The sequence below is a fragment of the Aphanomyces invadans genome, assembly GCF_000520115.1.
Source record: "Aphanomyces invadans strain NJM9701 unplaced genomic scaffold supercont1.51, whole genome shotgun sequence".
Taxonomy (NCBI): domain Eukaryota; phylum Oomycota; class Saprolegniomycetes; order Saprolegniales; family Verrucalvaceae; genus Aphanomyces; species Aphanomyces invadans.
This window is the reverse complement of record NW_008580196.1, coordinates 120,022-136,615: the sequence shown is the minus strand read 5'-3', so window position 1 is coordinate 136,615 and position 16,594 is coordinate 120,022. Positions and strand designations below refer to the sequence as shown.

The 16,594-nt window shown below is 55.1% G+C and overlaps 10 protein-coding genes across 16 annotated transcripts; 3 read left to right on the top strand and 7 right to left on the bottom strand.

Moving 5' to 3' along the window:
- Window positions 1–101: 101 nt before the first annotated feature.
- H310_13430 (hypothetical protein) lies at window positions 102–1,969 on the bottom strand. The gene has a single exon (XM_008880931.1). It carries the CDS (start codon window positions 1,911–1,913, stop codon window positions 225–227), a length of 1,689 nt encoding a protein of 562 aa, XP_008879153.1. The 5' UTR covers window positions 1,914–1,969; the 3' UTR covers window positions 102–224.
- Window positions 1,970–2,180: 211 nt separating this feature from the next.
- H310_13428 (hypothetical protein) lies at window positions 2,181–5,121 on the top strand. Of its 7 annotated transcripts, none has more exons than XM_008880924.1 (13): window positions 2,181–2,399; window positions 2,461–2,516; window positions 2,564–2,626; window positions 2,673–3,059; window positions 3,108–3,263; window positions 3,359–3,418; window positions 3,474–3,588; window positions 3,636–3,667; window positions 3,732–3,819; window positions 3,928–4,020; window positions 4,078–4,206; window positions 4,258–4,418; window positions 4,486–4,668. In XM_008880924.1, the coding sequence occupies exons 1-12, from the start codon at window positions 2,202–2,204 to the stop codon at window positions 4,333–4,335; spliced, it is 1,455 nt and encodes a 484-aa protein (XP_008879146.1). In that variant the 5' UTR covers window positions 2,181–2,201; the 3' UTR covers window positions 4,336–4,418; window positions 4,486–4,668. The 7 variants fall into 7 exon arrangements, with proteins under 7 accessions (XP_008879146.1, XP_008879150.1, XP_008879149.1 ...); XM_008880928.1 differs by having other exon boundaries at window positions 3,732–3,880; XM_008880927.1 differs by having other exon boundaries at window positions 3,636–3,746; window positions 3,794–3,880.
- Window positions 4,539–5,036, bottom strand: H310_13429 (hypothetical protein; the record flags this gene model as incomplete). The annotated part of the gene is made up of 1 exon (XM_008880930.1): window positions 4,539–5,036. The coding sequence occupies one exon, from the start codon at window positions 5,034–5,036 to the stop codon at window positions 4,539–4,541; it is 498 nt and encodes a 165-aa protein (XP_008879152.1).
- A 50-nt stretch (window positions 5,122–5,171) lies between the features above and the next one.
- Window positions 5,172–5,820, bottom strand: H310_13427 (hypothetical protein; the record flags this gene model as incomplete). The annotated part of the gene is made up of 2 exons (XM_008880922.1): window positions 5,172–5,747; window positions 5,798–5,820. Coding segments are annotated over 2 exons (599 nt in total), but the record flags the coding sequence as incomplete, so codon positions are not given.
- Window positions 5,821–7,352: 1,532 nt separating this feature from the next.
- Window positions 7,353–8,000, top strand: H310_13426 (hypothetical protein). Its single transcript, XM_008880921.1, has 3 exons — window positions 7,353–7,446; window positions 7,514–7,654; window positions 7,705–8,000. Exons 1-3 carry the CDS (start codon window positions 7,369–7,371, stop codon window positions 7,900–7,902), a joined length of 417 nt encoding a protein of 138 aa, XP_008879143.1. The 5' UTR covers window positions 7,353–7,368; the 3' UTR covers window positions 7,903–8,000.
- H310_13425 (hypothetical protein) lies at window positions 7,872–9,024 on the bottom strand. The gene is made up of 4 exons (XM_008880920.1): window positions 8,709–9,024; window positions 8,442–8,653; window positions 8,217–8,391; window positions 7,872–8,169 (listed from the first exon to the last, which is right to left on the bottom strand). Exons 1-4 carry the CDS (start codon window positions 9,012–9,014, stop codon window positions 7,921–7,923), a joined length of 942 nt encoding a protein of 313 aa, XP_008879142.1. The 5' UTR covers window positions 9,015–9,024; the 3' UTR covers window positions 7,872–7,920.
- Window positions 9,025–10,028: 1,004 nt separating this feature from the next.
- Window positions 10,029–12,093, bottom strand: H310_13424 (hypothetical protein). The gene is made up of 2 exons (XM_008880919.1): window positions 11,214–12,093; window positions 10,029–11,134 (listed from the first exon to the last, which is right to left on the bottom strand). Exons 1-2 carry the CDS (start codon window positions 12,072–12,074, stop codon window positions 10,337–10,339), a joined length of 1,659 nt encoding a protein of 552 aa, XP_008879141.1. The 5' UTR covers window positions 12,075–12,093; the 3' UTR covers window positions 10,029–10,336.
- A 430-nt stretch (window positions 12,094–12,523) lies between these two features.
- On the bottom strand, window positions 12,524–12,949 carry H310_13423 (hypothetical protein; the record flags this gene model as incomplete). Its single annotated transcript, XM_008880918.1, has 1 exon — window positions 12,524–12,949. One exon carries the CDS (start codon window positions 12,947–12,949, stop codon window positions 12,524–12,526), a length of 426 nt encoding a protein of 141 aa, XP_008879140.1.
- Window positions 12,950–13,449: 500 nt separating this feature from the next.
- Window positions 13,450–13,788, bottom strand: H310_13422 (hypothetical protein; the record flags this gene model as incomplete). Its single annotated transcript, XM_008880917.1, has 1 exon — window positions 13,450–13,788. The coding sequence occupies one exon, from the start codon at window positions 13,786–13,788 to the stop codon at window positions 13,450–13,452; it is 339 nt and encodes a 112-aa protein (XP_008879139.1).
- Window positions 13,789–14,780: 992 nt separating this feature from the next.
- On the top strand, window positions 14,781–15,886 carry H310_13421 (hypothetical protein). The gene has a single exon (XM_008880916.1). It carries the CDS (start codon window positions 14,801–14,803, stop codon window positions 15,839–15,841), a length of 1,041 nt encoding a protein of 346 aa, XP_008879138.1. The 5' UTR covers window positions 14,781–14,800; the 3' UTR covers window positions 15,842–15,886.
- Window positions 15,887–16,594: the final 708 nt, after the last annotated feature.

Below are 16,594 nucleotides of genomic sequence, written 5' to 3'. Positions count from 1 at the left end.
TTCGAGATCGTTGTCGTCGGCGCTTGTCATGAGTGTGCTCTGTGTGCACTGCGACTTTCGTGGTTGTGGCTGTTTGGTTTCGAAACACGTAAGGAACACACGTTCATTTGATGTTTGTATTGCGTCAGAAATTGCGTCAATCGTGCTGCGTCAAAATTATTGACGGTCTAGTTTTGAACTGACGCAACCATATCCGAAAGTACAAAATAGATGCAGTTGTTTTTCTACGCCATGTCGTCGTCACGCGCGCGCTTGTCCGTCCTGTCGGCGTCGTCATCACGGTCTCGACGACGTTTCCTTGTCGTGGAGGGGGCCATGCGCTGCATGCGCCGATGACTCGACTTGTTGTACTGTTGTCGCTTCCACGTTTTCTCTGGTGGAAAGTCACGAAGCGTAGCGCGGCGCAGCAAAACTCGCCACGACCGATCCATGTGATCCGCGGCGTGGATAGGAAGCCCAATGCGCCATCCGTTTGGGTCGACACCTTTCGATGGATCGTCGTGGTCGGGTTTCGGAGCAAAAGGGTTCGCTTCCTTGGTCGGCTGCGCCTCCAAGGCCGCACCATCGGGCATCTCGGATGTCAACGCCAGCAGGGCGCGAGACACCGTGAATGCGTCGTCAAAGACAATCGTGCAGCTCGAGTCGTTCGTCCACTCGACGTACGACGGCCCGTAGCCCAAAAAGTAGGCCAAAATATCGCGAGTCCTGACGCTCGTGAACTGATCGTCGAGGCTGTACATGTGCAATGCGTCCGAGCGCACGTCCTGATTCACATCGAGGTCGACGCGCTCCGCGAGGACCTTGGGCGATGCCGCGACGAGCGCCCCTTCCGCGGAGCCAGGCACAAACGTGGACGTGAATGCAGCAGTGTTGCCGAACTTGGCGGACCGCGCCGCCCGCCGCTTGAGCTCTTCTTGATGTTTGAGAATCTCTTCTTCCGTCGCACCGTTCGAAATTTCCCGCGCCGACTTGATGTCGTAGTCCATCGTGAGATTGAATCGATTGCGACGCGCATCACGCTTCGCGGCTTCTTCCGCCGACAATACGTCAAACCCAGTGGCAAACCCTTTGTCGGCCACGGCGCCGCTGCGCTGCATGATGCGAACGACCTTCGAATCGAGGAACTGCTTGGCGTTTGGCATACGAAACTCCCCGCCGAAGCGTGCCACGCGGCGCCGAGCGCTCTCGCATGCAGCAGCGAATTCCGCGCGCTGCTCGGTCGTCAAGAGATCGGTGCCCGTTGGGTCGCTCATGACGGTCAGGATTCTGTCCGACGAAACTAACGGTGAAGCTTGCACATGCGACCGAAGCAGAGCGCTCCGTGTCTTGAGTGCAGACCGACCGCTCGTGATTCCAATGGACTCGATGTGGACGCTTGCGGTCGTAGACGAGAGGGGGAGCAAGTCCTTTCCGAACAGAGCTACTCTCTCGCCGACGGTTGTCCCCACTCCCATGGACAAGTGGATGGCGAGGCTTTGGCTGTCGTTCCCAGATTGCTGAGAATGAAGGGACAAGTGAAACCAATAATGACCTGCCGTCGTGTCCGAGCACACGCGCCCGCAGAACGTGCACGCGACGTCGACTTCCTTGCCCTTGACACCTCGCTTGAGCACACTCGCTTCCGTGTTTCCTTGCCCTCCAACGAGAAACTCGTAGCTCCAAGGTTGTCCGTCGATCAAAGCACGCACGTGAACTTGTAGCTCTTGCTGCGTCAGTGCGTCCAATGTGAGCGTGATCGCATTCACCTTGTCCGGGTCGAGGTGAACGCCCAACTCTGTCCACTTCACAACCCGGCCAAACTGGGCGCCAATGTCGGCGTCCTCGATGGAGACTTCGCGCGGCACTTCGTCTTCGGCGGCTGGCGTCGCAGCCGTCTCGACTTCCATTGCGTTCGAGTCGTCGTCCGGTGGCATGTCCGGGGTGTCGGAGCTCGTGCGTGCTGGTGCGGGGGCACAGCCACAGGTGCAGGGAAAAACGCACGTCGAATTCGGGCAGAATATTACCTTGCTTTTCAACGTAGCGTTTTTTTGTTTACCGTCAACGTGTCAAATCGGGAAATATTTTAACGCCTTTCCGTCAGGTAAAATGCCCAACGTTCAAACACAATAGTCAGTCGAAGTTCGAATGTCGAAGTACGAACATGGAACTTCGCCAAGAACCACGACATCAACATTGCCATTGTTGGGATCGCGTCGAGCATCATGCGAAGCGAAGAAGAGGAGCTGCTGGAGCCGCTTGTTGACCCGTCTCCGCCATCGCCACAGATGGGAAAGGACCGCTCTGGAAACCCACTTGCCCATGGAGTGCATTTGTCTCCATGGGAACGATACTGGCACCATGGGCGAATTCCTTGGAAAGTCATCTTGCATGCGCTCCTGATGTTCTGCGGCACGTTGCAGGCAAGCCCATTGCTATGTCGTTCGTCCATCAAGACATGGGTAGAATCTTGCGCATGGGTAGATCATGCTATACGACAACCAAAACTCCGCCTACGTTCGTGCATCCTATCGCAACTGGTACAATGCACGAAAATTGCCATCGCTTCACTTTTGCGCACAAATAGGGCGTATTTCTTCCTCCCGAACGGCGGCATGTCCACCTCGACACGCTCGATGGATGCAACCCCGTCGGTTCTCGACCACTTGCCACCATCCAGCTCACCGACGACGTAGGTTGGAAGAGTCCATCTTCACCGTCAACGACACATTGAATGCCGTGGCGCATGTACGAGACGCGTACTTTTCCATCAAAGACGTGTCTGTTGCTACGTACGAATACCATTACGCGGCACCAACGATCGTTCAGCCCATGCTCATGTCGGTGACCCAGTACAAGAACAAGACGATCGGGCCGCCGCAGCACTACAACATCACGCCGACGTCGTTGGGTCCGTTCGACGACCTGGACACGACCGAAACCGCGATGGTGTTTCTGCACTCGCTCGTGACCATTGAGTTTTCATTTCCCCTGCGCGACATCGACTACGGCCCGTTCTACGTCGACTGCTTCGACTGGACCGTGCGATTGACCCTCGCCATGCACGAGAACAGTCATTTCCGGTACATTTCCACCCACGTTTTTCGACGGAGATGATCGAATTTGCGCAGCTTGCGAGTTGACGAGTGTTCGTTGGACGTGTGCAGCGTCAAAAATGTGTGGGCAACTCTGCGCGGTCGGTTCGTCTGGATGAACGTTCTCGTGGCAGTGTTTGCAGGCATCTACCTCGTCGTCATCCTTCGAAGCGTCGTTCGCGCCGTCAAGAGGTAGACATCAGGCAGGCCAGCGTGTTTCTCTCGCACGCCAATACTTTCCACCTTTGCCCGGGCATCCATCCATCCCACTCATCCTGCGAGCGCAGATTGGCGCGGCGACCGAAGCACGACCCTGTACCCGCCACGCTGCGTGATTTGAACGGCCAGTACGTAACAATCTTTATTACGTCGTACCCCCGCTCTTCTTATGGCCATCGGTAGCTATTGCTTGATCGGGGCGACATTGGTCCTGGTCGAATTCAACGCGCTGTGGAACATATCCAGCGTCGTCGTGCACGTCCCGCTCCGGTTTGACCACCGGTTTATCCAAGCGCTGGTAGATCGAATGTCACGCACAGAGGGAACTGGAGCTGTGTTGAGTAGGGCCCGCTCTTGCTCTGGTCGACGTTCGTCGGGTACTTGGAGCACAACCCACGGTTCTACTCGATCGTGTTGACGCTCCGTGCGAGTGTGCCAAAGGTGGTCGGATTCCTCGTACGTACACGCGGCGTTCCCAGTCGTCGCGTCAAGGTTGCTACCAGGTGGGGGTGTCGCCCGTCTTTTTTGGGTACGCTTTGTTTGGGTCGATCGTGTTTGGGTACCGCGTGGACGGCTTTGGCGGGATTCCGGTGCGATGTTGGCGCGTCCAACTGGAGAATCATCCTGAATAACGTAGCAAGCGTGCGTCACGCTGTTCGCGATTCTCAATGGCGACGTCATCCTGGACACATTTGCATCGCTGCACGCCGACTTTCCGTTCGTGGGCGCCGTGCGTGCTTGCCATGGCGACGCTTCCGACCGTGCTGACGCATGGCTATCCTTGTAGGCGTATCTGTACTCGTTCATTGCGCTCTTCATCTACGTCGTGTTGAACATCTTTATTGCGATTGTCGAAGAAGCGTTCTTTGCCACCCGCAGCCACTCGAGAGCTCTCGACACCCTCGCGCAGAGCATTGTACGTTGGCTGTACCGTTGTCATCGCTCTGACGTGTGTATACTCGCCTAGTTTCCAAGCCCATCGCATCCCACCGAAAGGGACCATGACATGACGGCACCCGACGACGCGGCGTGTGCATTGCGTTAATCCAAGCTCGCCCTGCTGCACGTCCATGCGTCCCTAGAGGGAGAGGCTCTACGTCTGCTGCGATGCCAACGACGACACATTCGGTGAGCCGTGCCGGACGTGGCCATAGTGCACTTGGTCCATTGTTTCTGAAGCAATCGAACACGTTAGGTTAATCGTCAGGGTTGTACCAGGACGCAAGTGGTGGGGCTGACGGAAAATGGCTAATCGCCGAGCACTTCGGTCGCTAGAGTTTGTACGTCTTCTTCGACTTGATGGAGGTGTTTGTGCAAGGACACACATTGCTCTTGTAACGTCGTGACGGTGCCGCGTTGTACGTTGAGGCACTTGGAGAGTCGCTCGATTTCGTCGTTCGCAGCCTTCATGGCTTTGTCGTGGCTTGTTTGCATCACGTACAAGTCTTGCGCCACCTTCTTCTCAAGGTCTTCAATCATTCGCACGACCAACGCTTTGTCCGCTTTCTGTCGCTCGTCCATCTCTCGAAGCATGTCGTGATGTTTGCAGCACTTGGTGTTGAGCTCCGAGATTTGGTCGCGCACACTCACGCGGGCGCCACCGTTTGCTGTGTGACATCTCGCACCGATGCGAGACTTCTGCCGGTCAAGGTGCGGCGGTTGCCCGACACCGTCTTCGTCTTCCGAATACTCATCCCGTCGAGGGTCTGCTTCCTTGGAATTGCCGGCTACGACTCGCATGCTCATCCAAGAGAATGGGAAGTGGTCGGCTCGCCACGCCTCGGACCTCCATCACCGCACTCAACCCAACATGGCGGCAGGTTCAGTGCCGACCAGACTACAACAGCATCTGCGCAGCCAATCACAGGATACATCCGGTTTTTATCCGGATTTCACCCCTTCCAGATCTGGGGAATCCACTTTGGGATCGCGCCGCCGTCGACGTCGTCCCGTGCGGGGTTGATGGACTTTTTCATGGTGCCGTTCTGCTTGTAGCGGCGTCTTGCTGATGTGGATGCAGCCGCAATGATCGCATAGCCTCCACATCTTGGCTTTCCCCGCACGACGCATGCGGCGAAGGACGAGAAAGCGTTCTTGGTACATGGCCTTCCAGTCGTGGGCAAACGTTCCCTGGTGGGTGCATACATTGGCGCCAAGCTTTGCATACAGTTGCTGCCACAACCACGGGTCCTGCGAAGTGTCCTGGAACGCTCGACACACCGATGCGAGGCGACAGAGGCGTTTGCACGAGAGGAACGAAAAGATGTGGCGGAGAACGTCAGGATGCAAGTGATGGTTGACTGGCGTCGTCGAAGGGGGTGCCCTTGCCGTCCATGGCTTCATCAAGGCAGAGAGTGGTGGAATACGATGGAATCGCACGACGTCCAACATTCGCAGGTGGACGGGAGTGGAGGCAAATGGAACCATCTTGTGCATCCAAGTCGCATCGTTCGTGGACTAGGTAGAGCACGTTTTGCCCCGTTTCTATCTCTCACATGCCAATTTACCTCGATACCAAAGTGATGCATGTGCTGCGCGACTTCATCGGGTGATAGATGGCAGTACTTGGCGAGGATGTGGGCCACGAGAGGCGGTGGCAGCTAATGCAATCGATGTGCCATCAAGACCGTATCGAACTCTGAAGTCGCAAGCATGCCAACAACACAAGTGACCAAACCATCGAAATTCGATCGAAATCATACCAAGCAATACGACGAGTTCCTTGAAATGGAGACACAAATGGCGTCGATGCAATCGCCCAAGGAATTTTCAATCCACATGAAACGAACATGCCATGAACGGAGCGGAGGGCCTGGGGTCAACAACTCTGCTGCAGATATGCCGTACCTGGGCCAGGCCATGGTGTTCCCATACATCCACGGAGATGCGAGGAATTGGAATGTTGCGGTGGACCGCAATGTATAACGCGGCAAACAGGGCTTGATCTCGTCCTGAGTGCGAGAGCAGGGTCGCGACAAATGCACATGCAGACGGTTCTGTAATGAACGATGTGTGAGCACAGAAACCAGTGAGGAACGCCAGTGGAGTCGGAAGCCGGGCACCGGAGGAAGGATGAGCAGGCGGAATGGTCTGCAGCTGATCGAACCAGGCACTGGCCAGGTCCAGCGCAAAGTCTTGAAATACTGCACACGTCACTTGTATCAACAGAACCAGACGCTCTTGGAACGCAATTGGGCTTTCGATGGGTGATTCCGTGTAGCGAAGGACCGTCTTGGTGATGGAGGCGAGGAGGTCGGGTGCGCAAGCGGACGATAGAAATGGAAGATCTTGAAGAAATGAGTACAAACGATGAAGGAGGTCGTCGCGGACGACGTTTGCATCGACGTGACACAACGAATGGATAGCCAACTGAACGAGAGATTCGATGATGGGGACGGAAGGTGCATGGGGAATGAGGTGGAGAACGTGATGGAACGCCACAACAACACAGTGCCCTCCTGACGTCGCAAGTGACACCAAGTTCAGCGATCGAACGCACGTGGCAAACTCGACAGGATACCTCTCCATCAATTGGCGGAGGGCAGGGACGAGTGCATCCCATCGTTTCGCGCAACGCTGTGTCGATGGTTCGTTGGTCGGACGTGCTCGACACACTTTCACCTTGCCCCCTCTAATGTCGTCTCGACACGGCCCCATCAATGGATCGAAGATCGCGTGGAAAACTGCATGAAAAGCCTGCATTTTTGGAGATGATGCATGAATTCTCTCCACCAGACCTTGTGCGATGGTTGCCGTGACTCCAGTAAACAGCGCACTGTGAGAGCACCACGCCACACGCCGCAGGATGGTTCGAACCAGGGTTGGGTGCTCGAACATGCAATCCAATTGCTCATAGAGGTTGCTCCATGACGGATTTTGCTTCATGCATTGCTGCCGTGCCACCAGACCAAGAACGCTGTCAAGTGCCGCGATCGCCGCCGTTTCCATCGAATTGAACTTGGAGCCATTGATACGACTCGGACAAACTGATTGGCTCACCAATTGACTTGATATTTGTATGCACTGTGCGCGCGTTTTGATACAATGGTCATTTTGCATTCAGGCGAATCCAAGCAGCATGGCGGAAGCCGACATCAACCAAGCTGTGAACAAGATGATGGAGTCGTTGGACAAGGGAACCTTTCGCCCTCTCCAGGTGCGCAGTATGCATGGAATCGTGCGGAGTCGTGTGGTGCGCGAGCTGACTGACGCTATCGTCGTAGAAAAACGGATACGTGTGCAGCGTCAAGTGCTTTGATAACAAGGACATTAGCTCTGAGCAATTGCAGCACTGTATCGAGCGATGTCAGCAACCCATGGCGCAGGTTCAAAACTACCTGAGCCAAGAAATGCAAAGCTTTCAGGTATTCGTCTCGCAGGGTCGGAAGGACGTTGGATGATGGCGTCGCATTAGAATCGATTGCAACGGTGCGCCATGGATTGCCAAGACCGCGCGCAAGACTCACTGTCCTCGCAACCTTCGGAATCCCAAATTGCTACTGCGCAAGCTGGCATGGAGAAATGCGTGTCCAAGTGTGTGGATGGACACATCAAGCTCCTTCCTACTTTGAAGAAGCGCATCGAAGAAACCGTGTCGCAGGCATCGTCTTAAGTGTACACCAATCTATATCTACACGATAGCACTACTTCCACCTGGTTGACCACTGGTTGCTTGTTCCAGTTGAACGATGGCTTGTTTGGTCCGTTCCATCTCCGCATCACGCTTCTTTCGTCGCTCGGCACGCTGGGCATCACGCCGTTTGAGAAAGTAGTCGTACGTGCCGAAGCCTTGGAACGATAAATAGATGTGGAACGCCAGAAGCGTCGTGTACATGACAAGGCACGGCACTGACACAATGGCGGACACAACAAATGCGCTCTACAAGCATCGTGCGTCAAGAGTGGCCAAGAAGCACGTCGATATACCTGAGCTAGACCAAGGACATTGCTTTGAGTATGAAAGAAAGACTCATTCCACGGGAATTGCCACATGAACGAGCACGACACCGACACGACAGCTTGGAGCAAGAAAATAATTTCGCCACACACGGCGATCGTGAAGAATTGCGCGTAGTTCCGCCGTCCGATGCACGTGTTCAACCTACAACCATCGTGTCAAGTGGGACGGGTTCATGTAATCTGGAGGCGAACCATGTGCAATGGTGGTCCATGCCAGGGACGGTCTTGCGGCAGATGGCGCAGTACCGTGGTTTGTCCCATCGCGGCCCCCGCAGCACGACACCAAGCCAGGAAGGTTCTGAGGCGGCGATCTCTCCAGGGTTACATGTTTCGCACGAGATCCATGCTGCGAGTAGCATTGTCATCGTGGCGATGTGGAAGGCGAGGACAACCCAAAGCCACACCTGCAGTTACCATGCCGGTTGTGATGAAGGAGTTCCTCAAGGCGCGAAACGCTACCTGCATGGATCCTTCATCGTGCGGTGCCGCACTTGCATTGGCAGTCGTAACGGGGAAATCGAGTTGTGTTCGAGTGGAAGAGTATGACGACAGGAGCAGGCAGCCCATGCCCACGTAAAAAGCAAGGCCGCTGATAACATGTCCTGAACACGAGATGAACTGGTCGCGGGAGTGCGGAGCGTCGAAACCATTCACGCGCGGAGGCCTTGACTTGGTCGATGTTGCGTCATCCTCGTCGTCGCCAGACGATCCTCTCGTGTCGAGCTGCCGCGCGGACGTCTGCGCGGGCTGTTTCATCTCCGTCATTGATATTTTTTGGAAGTCTAATTGCAATTGTTCCATCCGGATAACGTTGACCCCTGCACACACTACTAATTGTACGTACACTACATTGGCGTATTTGTCGACTATGGCCTACATATTCCGGATAAAATACCATAAACACCCCCGCAAGACTGGACAGCCAGGAACTTATTTGTAGACTTGATGTTGGCGGGTTGTAACCCCCAACAGAGTCACGATTCTTCTCGGTTTCAGCGGCGCCGACGCGACGGCAACGGCGGAGATTATGGTCGAATGCTGCGAATAGTGCAGGCTAAAGGTAGCATGTGGCCTCAGCCCGGCCCGGCTGCTCAAGGTGAAGAGGGCGCGCGAGACATCCAAGCCAGTGTCTTCCATCGTTCACACGCAAGTGCTGCACCTCGACCAACCGACGGCCACAAGTGTACCATGCCGAGTAGAGCGAATTCGTGCATTCAAGTGAATTCATATTTCACGGACATGAACGCTTCATCTGCGGCATGAGACCAATTTGCACAGCACACACGCTGCCATGAGCTATCCAAGTCGGAGGTGAACAAACTCTGATCGAGGCAGGGATCGTTTGTATGTACTGAGCGACGGGAAAACTCTGTCTTCCGTGCAAGTCGACGCAGACTTCGCATGCCTTCGTGCATGTCTTACGGACGGCGACAACCTGAACGCGCAGCACAAGAATCTGTTTTCAGAATGGACGACTTCGTCAGTGTCGGCCAGGTGATCCCTGTCACGTCCAATCTGCACTGGTACGTACCGCCCCATGTGGTAAGTCATCATGGAGTCGTTCATCGAGTCGAACGAAGCGCCAATCAATGCGCTCGGCGATGTGGTCTCGAACCAGCTACGCGCACTCCATGACAGCGAACTTGTCTGCGCTAGCAACTCGTGCGCGCATGAGCATGCAGTGCCAGGCTGAGAAAGGTCGCTCAGCAGTACCATCGACTCGCGGCAGGCCGAATCACCACCCCAAAAGCAGCCGTTGACTTCACGAGCTGCGGGGTGAAAGCTTGTGAGGACAGCTTCGCCAGCGAAGATTCTCGTAACGTGCCCTGTGCGAGGAGCAGAGCTCCCGTCCAAGCATGTTGTAGACCCTTGCAGAGCGGTGGAGCCCAGGCGTCGGCTCTAGTCTGGTGCCATCATGGCGTGCACCATGAAGTCCATTGCACGTTTGCCCTAACTCTACAAAGCCAAGGCCCATTGTAGGTCCATCGACCGACCGACTTGGATAATTCGATGTGTAATAGTAATGCAACAGGTACAAACGTCCCTTTCGAGTTGTGGAGGGCTCCCGAAGTGCTCGGCCCATGCTGCTAGCGGCGGTACCGGTGGCGTTTGAAGGTAAAGTGGAGCTGGAGGACGCCACGGTCGAACACGCACTTGAACCCGCGCTTATGGGAAAACTCCCATTCTTGATTGACAACCTTGAACGCGATATCGACGTACGGTGGCCCGGCCGAGAACCGCAGGATGCACAGCTCTGTCGTCCCTGGGATCGCTTCGAACGTGTACTTGGGCGTCGTGTGCTTGTCGATCAAGTCGGGGTAAAACAAGTTGAACTTGTACCCTTGAACGATCTTGGGCGGCGCGCTGTCCTCGCCATCGTAGTGTGTTTGGTTGTACTTGTTCCAGTCGTAGCCAGTCTTGACCCGGTTGAAGAAGCGAGGCTTTCGCGGGCGGTACTTCTGGCTCCACGCCGCGAGCCGCAATGTCTTGGCCGCCACGTCGACTTGGTCGATGAATTGCGTTTCGGCATCGTCGTTGCCCTTGTTCATCTCGGCTGTCCACATCGCGAGCGCTTCGCGGCTGTCGTCGTCCACAAGGAATTCTTCATCCAGCAACTGCTTCGCCTTGGCCTTCTCTGACAGCTCGATCTCATCTTCGTCGGCTGGGCCAGCCGCCGCCGCCGCCTTGCGCGCAGCCGCATGCACCGCGTTTGCTTCTTGCTCCTGGACGCGATCCGCCAGGCGCTGGAGCAGCGTCGCATGGATTGCGCGCAACTCGACCTTTGCTTGCTGCACCACGATCTCAGCGAGCACGTTCTCGTAGTACTCGACATCGATCCCGCTCTTGTCGTGGCCGGCAAGCGTGCCTTCGATCTCGTGCTTCAGCTACATTTCAAATGGATTTTAAATGAGCATACGAGCTTTTCAAATGTTTTAAATGCAAGCAGGAAGAAATTGCATTTACCTCATCCAGTTCCGCAGTCGACTTGTCCTGCAGCATCTCCGTGATCGACGCTTCGACGTCTCGGTGGATCGCACCGCGTCCGCTCTTCCGCCGCTGCTGCCGTTGGATCTCGTGCTGGCAAATAACATGAAGCAGCTTCCAGAATGTAAAGTGCTCCCCGGTCCTGCCTTCGAGATCCATGTATTCAGCGATCTCGTCCTTGAGCTCGATCAGCGCACGCACGTCCAAGTCAGCGAGCAATTCCTCGGGTGGGCGGAGCTCTACATGCGCATGCTTGAGTTCGGCGAGGGTTTCGGTCAACTCTTTCGTTGGATCGATCATCGCGACCGCTGAGAGCGACGCGAGCATGAGGTTCTTTGCCAGCAAATCGATGGGCTTCTCGCGGCCTTCGCGGATACGAATGTGCGATCGTACACGAGCCTGGGACAGATGAAAGTCTTCCTCCTTTTTCTGCCAATCCTCGTACTGCGACGCATCTCGCAGCCGCATCTCTTCGTTCTTGAGTCGCTCCATTTCTTCTCGCTCAGCGTCGCGTTCGTCTCGACGACGACGGACTTTCATGATCTCACGCACGAGCTCTTCGCGCTTGTCTTCGTCGGATTCGCCACCTTTGCGCCGCTTGCTCAACGACGATTTGGAAGTGCTACTGGTGGGGCGGTTTTTGTTTTTGTGCCACACAAACTTTTCGGTCAGGTTGGCGTCGTTGAATGGGTTTTGCTCGTTCGAGTACCCCATCTCCTTGACGATCTTGGACGCCTTCTTGCTCTTCTTCTTCTCTCGCCGCCGACGCCGCCGCTCGTCGTCGCTGTCACTCTCATCCGACGACGACGCACGTCGCTTGGACTTGGAGCTCTTCCCCATGATTCCGTGCACCACAAAGGACAAATTCAAACTCATAAAAACCTTTAGAAACGTATAATCATGGGGATTATAGTAGAGAGGTTTCAACACCACGTTTTGCCATGCTTAACAGTACTGTACTGGTAAACACAGCGCGGACTGAACGGCACCAAGGTTCGCTCCCCACCTGACGCGCCATGCAACTTCCAAAGCTATGCACCTGCTATGCATCTCCATCGGTTGCATCCACATGCATGACGCATGCTTGGCCACACGGATCTTCTCGACCGAAGACGTCATGGATGTCGTCGGTGCGGCGGCGCAACAAGTGCGGCGAGGGGAAGACGGTTGCCGTCAATGGTGAACGTGCGGTGGCGACACCATCGGCACAGCAGAACGCTAAGAGCAAGGATTTGGCGAGATGATTCTACGGACTGGGATCGGCGGTCGGAGCCGAGTCAAACTCTCGTTTAACCAAATGTGGTCAACCGCAGGAGTTCTTCTTGCCGCGCGACCAGGACCAACCTGTCACTACATATTCGTGTTGGACATGCATGGGGGTTTGTGGAAAGATGGCAGCTCAGATTTCCTCTTTTGACTCCAGTAGCGGCGGCGATGTCAGGGTCCCACATGACCTGGCAGTTGGTGCATGCAAAACTTGCCAACCCCGTTGTAGTCGAGTGTACGAGCCCTTGGTCCCCTCGATATACACTTGAACGCACGAGTTTTATCGGGCGCGTCATCGGTGGACTCACGGAATTCCGCCGTTGCCATGGCATTGCGGCGACGCTGGTGGCGCCATGTGGCCGAATCAAAAATCGCTTCGACGAAATGACGCCGACGCAGGGAGGGTAAACGCTCGACCAGCCAAAGTGGAAGCATGCCCTCCACTTCATGATTGGAAATGGATCTGGCTTCTACTCGTACAATCGATTCGGCTGCTCATGTACGCACAGTGGGTCCGAAAATAGCTGTCCACGCGGTGGCCACAATTTGCCCGCACAGGCCAGTCCACTGTCGCCGCAGTCGACAGCTCTCTTGGTTGTGCTGGCGAAGAGATGCCGCGGTTCCAGCCTGATGAGTACCTGCGAAACGAACATCGGAGGCTCATCTCGCGATCCTGGCCGCCTCACCGTCCTGGGCAGCACACAAACAACGGCCTTGAGCCTTTGGCAGTCTCGTGGAAGCGCCGCTAATCCTGTACATCGCCGACGACAACGGGTCGGATTGCTGTGAGTTACACGCCTGTGCATGTCTCCGTGCAGCCGCCTTCGGGAGGACGTGATCTAGGTGGATGGCATTGCTAGGAACGTCAAGAATATCGGCTGTCCATGAGTCGCCAAGACCATGTTGCGCCACGCTGTGCCTTCATTTCGCGCTGAAGTCATGTTGCGCCTCACCGTGGTTCATGTCGATGGACAACCATTTCCAACTGCTCTTGGCATTGTACCGAGATAGACACGGCTTCAACCAGGATGAAGCGCCGTCGGAGTAGAGCTCGATGGTAATGACAACCGCAGCCAAGGAACCTTTCCCCATGAGAGGAAACTAGGGGTGAATGAGCATTTAAGGGGTGGACTTGATCGAATCGCTTCGTAACCATAAGATTTGATGCGCAGCAGTCAATCCATGCCGACGTGCGTGAGGACAGGCCGGCCGCTGTGAACTGACCATAACGTTGATGCATCGGCCGTGGGCAGGTTAATGGACACGAATATACCAAGCACAACGACATGAGTATGTCCAAGCAATTGCGTGGATACGAGATGGATTGGAGCACGACAACTTGTGCGCACTCGCCTTGTGCATTCAGCTCTCGAGATTCGCACGAGCAAAGGATCCGTCACGCGGAGGACGCGACGATGTGGTTGTCCACATCTACACAGAATAGGTTGGAGAGTCCCAGGTACCTAAAACTTACGTCGTTACGTCAGCATTGTCATTTGATGCTGGAGGTAGTGTTCACTGCTGCTGGTGGCGTGAATCCGCACGACAACAAGGATGGAGGTAGGTCTTGCGGCCGTCGACCGCCGTCATGTGGGCAAGAGTCCATGTAAAGCACCCACTTGAAACGTCATGTCACGGCAAGTACAGCAATGCGCACATGGCCGCATACTGGTTACTCCACGCAACAGAATCTGCTGCATCGGTGACAAGGGTACAAGTTCCGACACTCGCGTAGATGCAGGCAGCGTGTTTGGTTCAACGCGACCAAACCCTGACGCTAAGAACCTGTAGGATGGAGTTGTTGGCCGAGCCACACAGGGAGACTTCTGCAAAGTGAACGCGTCGAGCGCGGCTTGCCATCATCCACCGCGGTCGTGTCCACATCGCAGAGAGGCTGGCGCAACTAACGTCGTGGCTATGTGGGTGTAACCGCCAATACTTGTTATGTCAACAAACCACCGTTTTAGTGCCTCCACACGGGGGCGTTGGAGGCACTATTTGCATCGATTTAGCGCCACTCTCGCCCGGATCGTAACGTTGCCATGGGGCCAATTTCTTCAATTTTCAATAAACTTATACAAACTTGTATAGAATTATTTTTCCCTGCGCAAGAAACATACGTGGGAGAAGCGAGGTAGTAATGCGTTCAGGTCGACTGCAAGTTTGTATGAAAAACTGGCGCTCTTTTTCTCGTCCGTTCTGATTGGCTGGTTGGTAAATCCTGGAATCGGATTGGCTGGTGCCCATGTCGGCAGCATTACGGTCGTCGCGACGCCTCATTCTCCATTTGACTCGGCAAGATGCAAATCAAATACCTGGCGCTCCTCGTCGTGTCCGCGTTCGCGCAGTCGGATGAAACGACGTCCGCCCCGATCTCGGAAACAGTGTTCAAGAGCCAGCCCGGTGTGTGCAATGCAGGTGGCACGGAATGCAAGAAGTTCGGCACCGAGTACGAATGCGTGGCTGTCCAGTCGTCGGCTGCTGGCTTGAGCAACCTTGCGCAATGCGTCAAGAAAGTCAGCCAAGACGGCTCCCGCGTTTGCGTCGGTAATTCTGCCGGTGTTTGCCCTACATTTGGTGCGTGGCCGTTGAAGTTTCGCAACGTTCAACCTATTTGTGCGTTTGTCCCGGACCCGAAGTGTACCCAAGCAACGACTGCTAATGGGCAAGTTGTTGCTGCGCGCATGTTGCAAGAAGCCACGACTACAACCAAAGCACCTGTCACGTGCTATCGCCAAGAAGTTCCACTCACGAACGGCTCTGTTGCACTTGTGAATGGTATTTACAAGTGCATTGATCGTGACTTGTACCGAACCAAGAACTATGGTCTTGAATACACCGAGAAGCAAATCAAGGCGTGCCAGGGCAACACCACCAATGGTTTCAGCAACGGACTTTGCAACGGGCATGGCACGTGCGCGCCTACGAGTGCCTTCAGCACCCAATACGCGTGCAAATGTAACCAAGGCTACGACCCGAAGGACAACTGCAACGTCCCTGTGGGCAACGTCTGTGATGGTCTTGGTCAATGTGGCGCCTTAGGTCAATGCGATCCCAAGGATGGCAAGTGCATTTGTAAACCTGGTTCCAAGGGCAACCAGTGCGCTGATTGTGATATTACGTCGGAAGCTGCATGCAGTGGTCCTTCGAACGGCAAATGTGGTCCTGACGCGAAGTGCGTGTGTGCTACTGGCTGGGGTGGTCCTCAATGCGAAACCAAGTCTGTGACGGAACCTCCCCCGAAAACGACTGCAGCCCCCGACGTCACCCCTGCGCCTTCCTCTGCGGTCGCTACCGGTTTGTCCGTATCGGCTCTTGTTATCGCTGCTTTGTTTGCTTAGATTGTCTTTTAATCGAAGAAAGGTCATGCTGTATGCCTTGTGTCTGTTGTGGATCAAAGTCGGTGGTGTTGTTGACTGTGATTGTGATCGAGCTCGATGAAGTGTGATTCGAAATTGAACATCACCAGCTCGACTGTCGTGTTGCGACGTAATGGTGTGAAGGCCATCACCACTTTTCACACAATGGTTGCCAGGTGGGTAAGACCGTTGTCGGTTGTCCACCTATCTGGCCTTGACGGTACTCTGCGACTTGCACATGGTGCGCTGGGACAGTGTGACTGTCGGTTGAAGCGTACACTTGAGATGATGTCAACTCACGCCGCCTTGCTAAAGTAGTCGACAGGCCAGCCACACTTGCATGACCAATGCCAAACGGGACAGCCTTGGTCAAAGCAACCGCGATGCCTGACAATGGCGCGAATCATTCGCTTCGTCCTACTCGCTCGCTTCGTGAGCATGGCAATGCACCCATAACGGGGATGCCGCAGAGTCTCAACAAGTTGTCACACTCGAACGAGCTAGTCTACGCTGTGTTCTGGACGGGCTCCTGGATGTTTGACGCATGCGCTTCGTTCGTGGGACTTGGTATCTCGATCGAATCGAACCACGAAAGTTCATTTTGGTCGCTGAGCGGGCCTTGGTTCGACAATGTCTGTTCTGGCTTCACGAGAACGTGCGGGCAGAAGTCGACGGCCACTCGTTGCTGCCCACTTAGAGAGGTACTATTCCCAACTCTACATCGAAATTCCTGGG